Source organism: Opisthocomus hoazin, chromosome 7 (genome assembly GCF_030867145.1).
Source record: "Opisthocomus hoazin isolate bOpiHoa1 chromosome 7, bOpiHoa1.hap1, whole genome shotgun sequence".
NCBI classification, from domain to species: Eukaryota; Metazoa; Chordata; class Aves; order Opisthocomiformes; family Opisthocomidae; genus Opisthocomus; species Opisthocomus hoazin.
In genome coordinates, this window is record NC_134420.1 from 56,534,959 (window position 1) to 56,547,624 (window position 12,666).

The following is a 12,666-nucleotide window of genomic DNA, read 5'->3' on the forward strand; positions in this document are numbered from 1 at the left end:
CATAATTTTTCAGGCAAGACAGACTGAAAGCCAGGAATGTTATTTCAGGATGAATTTTTGTGCTTGTGCCTATCACTTTGGAAGTATGTTTAGAAGAGACACAGAGGAGACAATAGTGAAAACAAGGCATTAAGAATGTGAAACTCTTAGTACAGTGGAGGTTGGTTTAAGTCATTGGAATTATGATAATTAATAACACTTAAGTATCAGTTCTCTGTTTTTTCTACAGAGCAGAAAAGAGATTCTGAGCTGGCAAGCTATAATGTAATAAATTGGAAGATACGCTCATGTGTAATCATATATTTCTACAGATGCATCCTTATTTTTCAGTCTTATGTTTATAGATGCTGTACATTTTTTTTAAATATTTTTTTTCCTTCAGCCATTAATGAATTTCCTGAAGATGTATTTACAAATAAAGAAAGGCAGCAAGGAGGAGTTATGCTTCATATCATTGCCGTAAGTTTTTCTCTACTGTCCTTCATTTTTGTTTTCCTTTTATTTGTCTTGTTAAATCGTCTTAGTGGCCTTATTAAATAGAGCTCTGTACATATCAACATGTTTCTAATACTTTGATTTCAGTATTTCTAATATGCTTATATGGGTGCAAATGCTCAAAAGGTAACATCTTATGGACATGGTTTAGTGGTGGACTTAGCAGTGTTAGGTTACCAGTTTGACTCGATGATCTTAAGGGTATTTTCCAACCTAAATGATTCTATGATTCTGTGATTTAGTTAATAAAATGATGGAAGCCTGGATTTGCAGTGCCTATGCATTTGTCCTCTTGGAGATAAAATACTGGCTGCATGGATGACAGAGGGATTTCTTCCACTGACTTGTATTTGTTTGTGTTTCATCTGGTAGAAACAGGGTTTGGGGTTCCCTTGTTGCTGACATCAAGCATGGAAGATTATTGATTCTCTTTCTTTCCTATTGTGCCTGTATGCATAAGACGCAATTATAATTAGAAAAAAACAACCCTGAAGAAATCTAGAAAATTTCATGTGGAGTTTTATATTTTATTGTAGAAAAACCAAAAGAAGTAAGGCCTGTGGGCTCCAGTTTTCCATTCCCAGCTCAGGGAAAATAAAGTAAAAAGGAGTTGTGTTTGATAGACAACAGCAGGATTAGACCCACTGCATGAGTGCAGCACGTAAAGCCACATAAGACAGTGGGAGAATCACATGTATGCAGGGAACCAAGATAATTCCTGAGAAGTTTGGTGCAGTGAGCCATGGTCAGGGTCCGCTTATTTTCAGGTGTGTTTATTTCTTGAGTGTTGTTAATCTGCATGGTTTCATTTTCTATTTAATTACTTGATCCAATAATTAATTGAAAATATAGAAGATGACTGAAGTATTTCCTGAATTTATTTTCTTTACAGGCTCTTTATATGTTCTATGCTTTGGCTATAGTATGTGATGACTTCTTTGTTCCATCCTTAGAGAAAATTTGTGAGGTACGTTAAAGAACTTTATTCCTCTTTTGGAAATTTGTTTAGAGAATATTATAGAATCAAACATTTTATGCCAGCATTGTTTGGAGTTCATTCCTGTCAACTTTTTGCCCTCTGTCCTTTTCAAATGATTTGTGCTTTCCATCAAAAAATGAACCTGTGGCCAGGCCATATTGGTCTCCCTGGCTGCATTCAAGGAGAAAAAATGAAAGATTTAATGAAATCAGATGGCAAAACCCACTCTTAAATACCTGAAGCATGCAGCTAGGATGGATATGACGTACAGATGAGCTGGGTTTATTATTGCAGTCCTAGCTTTAAAAGTCACTTGTGAAAAGAAATCGTACAAATTAATGTGTTAGCTATGCAAGTTTTATTGTGCATCTACCACTGTATCAACAAGGAGAAAGCAAGCGTATATGGTTCTAGCACAGAGTGGAGAAAAGAGAGAATGCATGAGAAAAGTATGTACATGCATGAGAATGCATGAGAAAAGTATGTACTTTGGTTTGTTATGGAACGAGAATACATATTTTACATGCAAAAAATTAGTAAATAAATGTAATTCTTTTACATAACTCTTGAGAAGATTTTGCAAAATTACATGTAGGATTCTAATTAAGTGATTTGATCAGACAGGGTAGATTTTATACTTGGCATGTAAATGTTGTGTTAGGTAAGGCTTTGATGAACTAACACAAAATAAAATAAAATATCAAACCAGATTTTAATTCTGTTTTGAGGGCAAAATGAAAATCTCATCTCCTTTGCTTTTTAACAAAAATGTGTGTGACCATTTTCTGAAAAACTCCTGTAGCTAGTTAAAAGGTCTATTTTCCTATGGATGTATGTACTAAATTCCTATTAGGGTAACTCAGAGCTATGTACTTGCACTTATCAATGGAATAAATGGAAGAATAAGGGAGACGGCTAAAACCAGTAAAATACTCAATAGGGATTTTTTCTTTCCCTTTTCAGATGTTCTGTCTTCAGCATGCAACTTATACACCATATTTAAGTTGTACCGGTTGGGTTGTACCAATTAAGTTGTCATTGATCCTTCATAAAATCTTTGCCTCTTGCCTCATGTTCTCCTGAACATGAAAATAGCTAAGAAGAGTTCAGATAGCACACTTACATTTGAGCTCCTGCACCCATATGACCAGTAATAGATCAAACGGTAGAGAAAGGGCTTGTGTTTATGTTTTGTCAGGTTCTGTACGATGGCATTTTCATCAGCTCAAAATGTTGCATACTGCCTGAAAAATACAGGATTTCTGTACTGGTCCTTGTCACTAATCACTTTTCTATCCTTGGAAGATAAGTAAGGTACTAAAGATGAGTCTAGAGACTCTCAATAAGGAAAAAGCTCCTTCATAAAACCTGCTTTATAGTTCAAGGGAGAGATCTTCAGACAGTATTAAATGGATGCAGCCCACTTGTGGAGCTACATATGTTTCTGCTGGTCTGAGAACTCTTAAGTTGTCTATATCCTATTAGAGCTTAAGAGACACTGTCATAAAAATAGATCTGTCTACAGTACACAGGCCTCTCTGTGTCTAACTGGATTAATTTTTTCTGTGTCAGCAGACTCACTTTTGATTAACACAGTTGTAAGGTGAAGCCACAATCAGGCCTGCTGTTTGAAAGAGTTATTCAGAGAGGTTGTGTTTTTCTCTTATGGATTTTTTTTTTCAGATTTTAGAAGCCTCAAGAATTGCCCTTTAATTCTTGAATGATTGTGTTTAGAGTGCCAAAAGTAAATTAATGAAAAGAATATAAGATGTTTACAATCTTTTTGAAGCTGCAGAAATGCTTTTCTCTAATCAGCTACATGTAAGCCATAATTGGCTATTCAGTTATATATAAGTAGGTAATTTTACCTGACCCTTCACTGAGTTAGGCTATAAACATTTTACTTGCCCAAAATATATTTGCCTTCTCAAAAGGCAGTGTCTAATTTTGTATCACAGCGACTGTTCATCCTTTAACAGCATTGTGGCCAGAAAATAAAGAGCTTCCATTATTGCAACTGTAGAACTGTGCAATGTGAATACAGTAGCAGTGCTGAAATTACCAGTGCTTTTTTTCCAGAAACTGCATTTGAGTGAAGATGTTGCTGGAGCCACATTCATGGCAGCAGGGAGCTCCACTCCAGAACTGTTTGCATCTGTTATAGGTATGGAGCCCACACACTAGCTTTTATGAGATCTGCTGTTCAAAAAATCAGCAGCAGATCAAGCAGAGGTATCCAAAAGTGCTACCACTCTTCAGTCAATTTATAATCAGCAATTGCAGCTGTCAGCTAGTCTGTGGTTCATGGTATAATTAACTACTCACAATATCTCATGAAACTATGAATCTCCTCTCAAAACACAGAGAGGAATGGCTCATTCTGAACATAGGAAGTAAGAGAAGAGATTTACTGCAGTCCCCTGAGAGAGAATTTGAGATATTTGATGCCTCTTTGGCTTCTTTTTTCACAAATAAAGGGAATTAATTTTAGCAAGGAAGTAGAAGAACAGGGAAAGTAGGAAAATAATGAAATAATGTATAGATAAATCAGATCTGTTAGAGGCAGAAGGACATGGTGTATATTACTTACAGAATTATTTGAAGTAATCTCTGAAGTACTAAATAGTATTGGTATAGAGAGGAGGTATAAATGGCAAAAGCAGTACCTATTAAGAGAAGGAAGGATGCAGGATTACACTGATAGAGAAGGGGGAAAGCAGCAAATTTGATAAATCCATCTTTAGTAAAGTCTTACTAGGCTTTCTGCTGCTATCCTGACTGACATTTTTACAGACTTTAGGGAAATACAGTCTAAATGAATGCATGATAACATCACGTCCAACTTATTAAAAAGCAGTGAACATAAGCTTTTAAGGCTCCCTTTAGCAAAAGATTTCAAGTACAAGTAGACACAGCTCTGTAGAGTATTCATGTTATCTTTGCTTCTATCTCAGTGCTGAAGATTATGTTAGATAATCCCTGGAGGTCTACTCCAGCCATTAATTTTTGTCATTCTGATACAATTATGTTAAAGATGGGTATCTGAGTCATAGGTGGGTTCAGTACTAAGGGGAGTCTGGAAGTCAGTACTAGAACAGGTGAAGTCAGGATTGTGGTTGTCTGAGTCAGAAGGCACACATTACTGCACCCGAAATGGCTACCAGTTATATTGCTGTTTTTCAAGGAAGAACACGCTAAATGTAGAATATCTGGGAGAAAGGTTTCTGTGCTTTATTATACTCTTGGAAAGAAATTCCATGCTCCTGATGTGACTGGAGATGTTTTATACTCATTTGAATGGATTACTGCACAACTAATAACCAAACTGTGAAATACAGGACTTACTGTTGAACTAACTAGCTAAGAAATCATTCACTTTTAATGAAAATATATATGTAAAGATGTTAAGCCAAAAATGGGGAGCTGCTACCTAGGCTAAAAGCACAAAATATTCCACAGAGAAGTGACCATTTATTATGAAACAAGCTGTGGTTAAACTTTCAAGCAGTCTCTTGTTCTCAGGTAGTACATGTTCTATGTAATTGGCTGTGACCTGAAATGAAATGACAGAGGTAATAATGCATGTATTGCTCCCTCTGCAGGTGTATTTATCACTCACGGAGATGTAGGAGTAGGGACTATTGTTGGTTCAGCAGTTTTCAACATCCTCTGCATTGTTGGTGTCTGTGGAATGTTTGCAGGACAGGTTAGTAAGATACTTCTCTTTATGGAGTTCAATTACTTACAATTTAGGGGTTTCCATGAGCAACTATTAAAAAAAAAAAAAGGAGTATTAGTCAAAACCGAAAATGAGCTGGCATGTCAAATCTTGAAAAGAATTTACAAATAGCAAATGTTTCCAAAACGTTCAGCTGTAGTTTCAGCACTCTGACCATGTAGCATAGAGAGCAAACTGGTTCCTCTTCATACAATATTGTGTTCACAGTCAACTGAACAATGGCATCTGCTAATCCTTCCTGGTACTGAGAGTGATCACAGAATCTAGGACACAAGCATGAGATTTGCTCCATCTACTCAGTAGATGGCTAGACTGTGTATCATATTTTTTCAGGCATTAAGTCCGATATATCCACAAATATAATGAAGTGGGAACCTTTGATTTGCTGCAGTACAATGAATTGTACTTTACAATTGAAATTATGACCAATTAAAATATCATTAGTAAGAAATGTATTTCATTAATGGAAGTTTCTCTATGATTTTTATTGCTGATGGTTATCATAGATCCATTGTCTAACAGACTGATATGTCTTCTTGTTAGCATAAAACTGCGATTCGTTCCAAAATTGTTGCTAATAATAATTCTGCTCACACACTTAAGCGATTGCAAGATAGAAGCCTTTGTTTAGTCTTTAAAATCACATATTTTTGTTGGCTAAAGTTCTGATATTTTTCAGGTGGTTTGTCTCACCCAGTGGGCTGTGTTCCGGGACTCTGCATACTACACGGTATCTGTGATCATACTTATTGTGGTACGTAGTTCTCTTACCAATTAACATGTTTCATTGCTTGAATTTTTGGAGGACTAGCCTGCTAACCATTGATATACGTTGGTAAACAATTATTTTCCTAGGTAGTTCTAGTGACATCTGGAAGTGAGTGCTCAGCTCCACAACTCGGTCCAAATATGAAAACTTCATACAGCCCCGCAGTGTATGTGTCCATCATGTCCATCAATGTCCTTTCATTTTGTACCTACAGTCTGTGAAGTTCTGCAGGCTAGCAGGCTACTGTTACACAGTGCGCAGTTAGTACTGTCTTCTGACCTAGGGGACTGCTTGTTGTGGAGATGAAAAATTTTGAGCTGCACCTCTGTTTTAAATGAGGAAAGTGGCTGTTTCTTGCTTCTACACAGTAATTTTGTTTCACAGCTTCTAAGTAAACTTTTCTAAATAGATGTGGTGGGTTCATCCTGGCTGGATGCCAGGTCCCCACCCAGGCCGCTGTACCACTCCCCTCCTCAGCTGGACATGGGAGAGAAAATATGATGAAAAAGGCTCGTGGGTTGAGATAAGGACAGGGAGAGATCACTCACCGTCACGGGCAGAACAGACTGGACTAGGCGAAAAAAAATTAATTTCATTTATTACAAATCAAATCAGAGTAGGATAATGAGAAAATAAAAACTAAATTTTAGAACACCTTCCCCCCACCAAGCTCAGCTTCACTCCCGTTTCTCTACCTCCTCCCGCTGAGCGGTGCAGGGGGATGGGGAATGAGGGTTGCAGTCAGTTCATCACACGTTGTCTCTGCTGCTCCTTGTCCCTCAGCGGGAGGACTCCTCAAACCCTTCCCCGGCTCCAGCGTGGGTCGCTCCCATGGGATACAGTTCTCCACAAACTTCAATGTGAGTCCTTCCCATGGGCTGCAGCTCTTCACAAACTGCTCCAGCGTGGGTCGCTTCCATGGGGGGCCGTCCTTCAGGCACAGGCTGCTCCAGCGTGGGTCACCCTCGGGGTCACAAGTCCTGCCAGTAAACCTGCTTCGGCGTGGGCTTCTCTCTCCATGAGGCCACAGGTCCTGGCAGGAGCCTGCTCCAGCGTGGGGCTCTCCACAGGGTCACAGCCTCCTTCAGGCATCCGCCTGCTCCAGCGTTGGGTCCTCCCTGGGCTGCAGGGGGACAGCCTGCCTCACCATGGTCTTCACAGGCTGCAGGGGAATCTCTGCTCTGGTGCCTGGAGCACCTCCTCCCCCTCTTTCTTCACTGACGTTGGTGTCTGCAGAGTTGTTTCTCACACATATTCTCAGTTCTCTGTCTGGCTACAACTACAGTTGCACAGCAACTTTTTCCCCTTCTTAAACCTGTTATCAGAGAGGCACTAGCACTGTTGCTGATGGGCTCAGCCTTGGCCAGCAGCAGGTCCATCTTGGAGCCAGCTGGCATTGGCTCTATCAGACATGGGAGAAGCTTCTAGGAGCTTCTCACGGCAGCCACCCCTGAACCCCCGTGCTACCGAAACCTTGCCACACAAGCTCAGTACAATAGAGCACAAGTGAGGTACCACTTTGTTCACATAAAGCGGTGTAGTAGTTCATGAATGTATGCGTTTACTGTCTCTGGTGGCAGGGAGGGGAAGGATCCATTTAGTTTCTTTTGTAATAAATACGGATCTCTAGCAGCTGCCCATTCAGTTACAGGAGTTACATAGGATGGAATAAAATGTGTATAACCACTTGGTCTAAGAGCAGAAGTAAAATGGCTGCCTTTTCTGCTAAAACTAGTCTGGCTGTTGAAAGGACTCAGAGCTAGATCTCTTCAGAATATATATGACTTTGCTATCATTTGCACAGCACAGCATGTGGGTATGTGTGTAAATCTGTCTGTCCAAAGCTCACACTGTTTTACTAAATGGTGTTTGTGACAATCATGGAGTGGGATCCAAGCCTTGTTCACAAGGTTTGTGCTTTATGAGGGACACAATCCATACAGTGAAAGTTCTGATTAGAAAGGGTCAAAACTCAAGCAGCTTTTGGCTAGATATGACTGATATTTAATAAATAAATTTGACTGGTTTTCAAGATAGATCAAAGAAATGATCAGTTTATATGTTTCCTTTTTTTTTTTCCTTCTTTTAGTTCATATATGATGAGAAAATAGAATGGTAAGTTGTGTAATTTATTCCCTACAGTCGTGTATTTGCCATGAGACTGATCAGTAAATAGAGTTGCCGTGTCATTAGCTTTCATTCATACACACTGGGAGTATGAGCTGGATTTGACAGCTAGGAAATCTGATGTATTTTCTTCGGTTATATTTTTTATGATGATCAAGGAAAACTAAAAGAAAATTTAAGAACCTGGAAACATTAACTAAGTAAATAGGCTAGATGTAAGGCCTGAAAACTCACTTGTGCAGAGAGGGTAAACAAAGTTCTGCTGCTCTGATTCTAGCTGCTAACATTTATGGAGGTGTTAGGTGTCCCAAAGAACAGTCCAAGGTAAGATCCTAGTGAGAGATCATAAACATCTTCTAAAAGAGTCCTCTCAGAGCACCTGGCCTGTGCTTCAGCGCTGAAATAACAAAATGCCTTAGCATTGTGGTCCTCAGAGGGTAGCTATGGTTTCAGTCTGCATAGCACATTTCTGCAATATATTAATTGCTTTTTATTTGCATGTTTATTGGAACTGCTTCTCCCCAATCTGCCGGGACACCGTCTGATCTTAATAATGTGAATCCTGTGTATACAAATGTGACTTGTACTAGATTTTTAATGCACACTCCTACCTAAAACTTGTAAAGCATACAGCTGTCTGAATGGCCTTTTAACACTTTTTTTGTCTCTTTGAGGTGGGAAAGCCTTGTGCTCATCGTTATGTATTCATTCTACATACTTATCATGAAGTAAGTGCTTTTCTCCTCTGCATGCCCTTGAGGTGTTAATTGACCATCATTCTTTTGGTGTGGTCCTTGGCCCTCCTGCTGAGGACAGTACAGCCAGTCATGTTTCTGTGTAAGATCTCTTGTTTTTTTCATGCTTAATCAGTTTCGCTCTAGATTTGTGCTCAGTCAACAGCAAATATTTTCATGCATGCAGGTAAAGTAGCTTTCAGAAATGGTTAAGAGAAAATGTCATTTATACAAAGATATATGAAAAAGTCCACCGGGTACTCTGGATTATAAGTACACAGCATGTCAGCTATTACACATATTTTGTAACCTCTAGAGAGCAAGGTCAAGGAACATTAGACAGACTGCTAAGCATGTATTGATCTTCAGACTGTCTCATACCAGATTGTATTGCAAGGATCTGTGAGCCCATGCTTCTGCTGCAAGTTGCTTAGACTTATCCCTTGGTGCCCTCCCCTCACAAATCACCATTTTTGGAACTTCAGCCTCCCTTTTCTCCTACATCAGGTCTTAGCAGAGATCATTGACAGCCCTCTTAGATCCCACCCTAGTGCTAAAATAGATGCATTCATTCTTTAGAAGGGTATAGCCAGAAGTCCCAGAAATGCTCAAGCACCTTCCACGGGGAACACCGTACTGAGAGAAACAGTGAGGTGAATTGAGAGCTGATGCCAGAGGGAAGAAGCCATTGTATAGCGGATGTCCTGGCTCCAGAATCCACAGCTCCAGTGTTTTGCCTTCACTAAATCTGCTCTGGTGTCTTTTTGCAGTTTGCTGTATTTCATGAGAGACAGGTGCAGCCCTTGCTCTCCTGTCAGCTTGCCACTGAATTAGATAGTCATTTCTCTTAACTTCCTATTTGTTGTCAGAGAACATGCATCTAGGCTTTACTGCTTGCCTGCATGCGTTGTTCTTAGAAGCTTAAAAGTTTGATGAGGAAATGCAATGATCCAACCTTTTCAGACCTTTCCTTTGCACTTTCAGGTACAACGTGAGGATGCAAAAGTTCTTCAACCTTAAAAGCAAGAATGTTGGAAATGGTGACACAGTCAACAATGAGCTGGAAGATGGTAATAAATGTTATGCCTCTAGTTATGATGACCCATCCATTCCATTACTATGGAAAGGTAAGGCTGAGCAGACAGGACTTGGAAAAAGAGTAGTTCACAGAATATCCTTTTTATTTCTTTAATGGGGATCAAAACAGTGTTACTATTCAGTTGTAAACAGGAATTTTTATTGGGTTAACTTGACAATTCAGCAGTCAGACAGCCAGATGAAAAAAACCCAATCAAAAAAATTTTTTTATACTCTGAAAACAAAGCTGCTTTGCACATAGGCAATTTTTCTCTCTTTTTATCTCCTGTTCAGTGATGATCTACAACACTGTGAAGGAAATATATTGTTTTTTGCTAGCTAGAAGGTAATTTTCACTTCAAAAATTAGCTTGGAACTAGATCCTGAGACTTGAGTGTTGAAGGAAAGGACGTACGTAGGCAGATCAGTGGGCAAGTGGGATTACATGTTGTGTTCAGGTCGTCAGAAGACTGGCTTTCACATGCCTAGATAGCTATGCATACATTGCCAAACACATATGTAAAACTGAGAAATGCAGGTTCTTTGCTGTCTGTGTCTTTGTCATAAAGGGGAAGATGATGATACCCAGCTTCTGGTACTGAAGGTAAGCAAATATATCTGGGTATTTTTGGCTATTTTGTAAGCCTGTCTTTATCATTGTCTTATGCCTCTTCTCTTCCATTCGCTCTTTTCTCTGTAGAGCAAAATCATTCCTACCTTCAAAGCACAAACCATATAATTTAGTGAGCTCTTGGGCTGCTCTTGACAAGTGAGGTCTCCTAGCTTTGTACTTTGCAAACATCTCCCATTCTAGGAGACTGAGCTCAGCAGCAATGTAGGTAGCAGCTGGAAACATCCTAATGTGATAACAAATAGTAGCAAACAGGAATTTAGAGCAGACTTGGAGAATCCCACTCTTTTCTTCTTTTAGTGTTTAGGCTGGTATCTCTTCCAGGTAAGCAGTGTCACTTACTACAGGTTTATGCAATGAGAGCACACTGATACTCTGGTCTCCGATATGGTGTTTAGACAATTGTTTATATAGATTTAAAATTACTTCTCACAAGACGTTGTAGCATAATTAAAGATGTCTTTGAAATACTTTGATCTCATTTTACAATAATTTTTGTGAACATTGACTATGATACAGTGAAGTCTGTCACTTGGACATGGAGATATGTACATACAAGGTTTAGAGGATACCTCCTGGGGCAGTAGTTACTGATGTATTCAAGTGGGGACACAGGAAAAGAGTGATCCAGTGAAAGAAAACACAGATATTAGTGTTTTTTACTTCTGAGGCGTTTGTTATGTTCTGATGTCATCTCCCTGATTGCTCTCCTCTCTAGCCACTGTGTGGTAAAGGGGTTATAGCACCAAGTGCTTGCCTGTCCACCTATTTCCTTTTCAGGAAATGTGAAGATTATTTAATGCTTGTGAAGAACGTGCAGAACTTTCAGGAAAAGGAGCAAGAAAGCTAATAAAAACCTGGACTCATGAGAATTGTGTCTCCACTAGCAACTGTCCACAGCAGATTTCTTCTCTATTTCCCTCCGAGATGCACTGAGGCTGCAGTCTCCGTCAGATTCCCTTTGCCTTCTCCAGCACCCATTACACAAATAGATGCTGCCTTGAAGGGACCATTGTTCGAAATGTGAGACTGTAGATATTATCACAGGCAAACCTACCTGGGATGAGAGAAGAAAGAAAAAGATATGACAGTTTGGAGTGAGCAGTGGGAGAGAAGGGTGCAGTGTTAGTTTAGCTGCTTTGTAGATGGGTGCTTTATGTGTGAAGAAGCTGTCCTAGAAAACCATCGCATGGCTGCCTGTTGCATCTCCCTCCTGTTGAGTCAAAATATGCCATGACCTATCAGTGACTTGCTGTCAGTTGACACTTGGCTGGCCTCACAGGCTGAGCTGCACCTTCCCCAGCAGCAGCTTTCAGAAACAGGAGCACTGCTAGTAGCAGGGAGAGAACTAGAGCTGGCCTGTGCCTTACCTCCATCCAGTGGTTAGCAAGTTTCAGGATCCACCGAAAAACCTCCCTTGGCTTCGCCAAGGTGTAGGTCTAACCTTAGTCTGATTTTTCTACAGGAGGAAAGACTGATTACTTCCCAAAAAAGAACAGTTGCTTTGGGTGAGGAGCTTTCTTCCTACCAAGGATGGTTAGTCTGTTGCTTAAGCTGCAGACAAAAGAGGGGCTCACGTGCTGCACAGATCTTCTATGCTTGTAAGTTTAATCTTACACGCAGAGTTGAATAATGCTCCTATTTTGGAAGTACAGACATGTGCTCACTGCCCTTGGCTTTTATTACGCTGATCCAAATTTCCACCAGGTGGCATGGTTCGATTCCTGCCTGAAACTAGAAACCTGAAAAACATGGGTTTCTGAACAGTGTGAAATAGATATCTGAGGGCCTGATCAGGAGTCAGCTAAAGTCAGCAAGAAGCTCTCTGTTGATTTTAACAGGGTTGTTGGTGATGACCCTTCGTGGTGAGCAGGAAGTTTAGGTAGTTTGTTAAAGGGAAAAGCTGTTCTCAGAAGATATTTTTCTGAGGAATATCACAAAGGAGAAGCAAAAAAGGCGTTTCTTTGTCTCACATTTGTGGAAAATGGTTATGCAATCTTTAGTTGGAGCCGGTTTGTACAGTATGGGACCAAGGTATGTATGTTTATCGGCATAGGGAATGAGACTGAAGAGATGTTATGAAAATATAAGAGCAATGTGCTGCAGCAAGTCAAA

General features: G+C 39.8%; 1 protein-coding gene across 3 annotated transcripts in view; it reads left to right on the forward strand.

Moving 5' to 3' along the window:
- The window catches only part of SLC24A4 (solute carrier family 24 member 4), a 100,036-nt gene that overhangs the window by 56,686 nt on the left and 30,684 nt on the right, over positions 1-12,666 (forward strand). For 2 of the 3 annotated variants that reach the window (XM_075426206.1, XM_075426208.1), the window contains 8 exons: positions 383-459; positions 1,388-1,462; positions 3,554-3,638; positions 5,077-5,180; positions 5,893-5,967; positions 8,072-8,097; positions 8,784-8,837; positions 9,828-9,970. In XM_075426206.1, coding sequence (XP_075282321.1) covers positions 383-459; positions 1,388-1,462; positions 3,554-3,638; positions 5,077-5,180; positions 5,893-5,967; positions 8,072-8,097; positions 8,784-8,837; positions 9,828-9,970 — 639 coding nt within the window. The remainder of the gene's footprint in view (positions 1-382; positions 460-1,387; positions 1,463-3,553; positions 3,639-5,076; positions 5,181-5,892; positions 5,968-8,071; positions 8,098-8,783; positions 8,838-9,827; positions 9,971-12,666) is intronic. The other variant, XM_075426207.1, reaches the window with a different exon arrangement.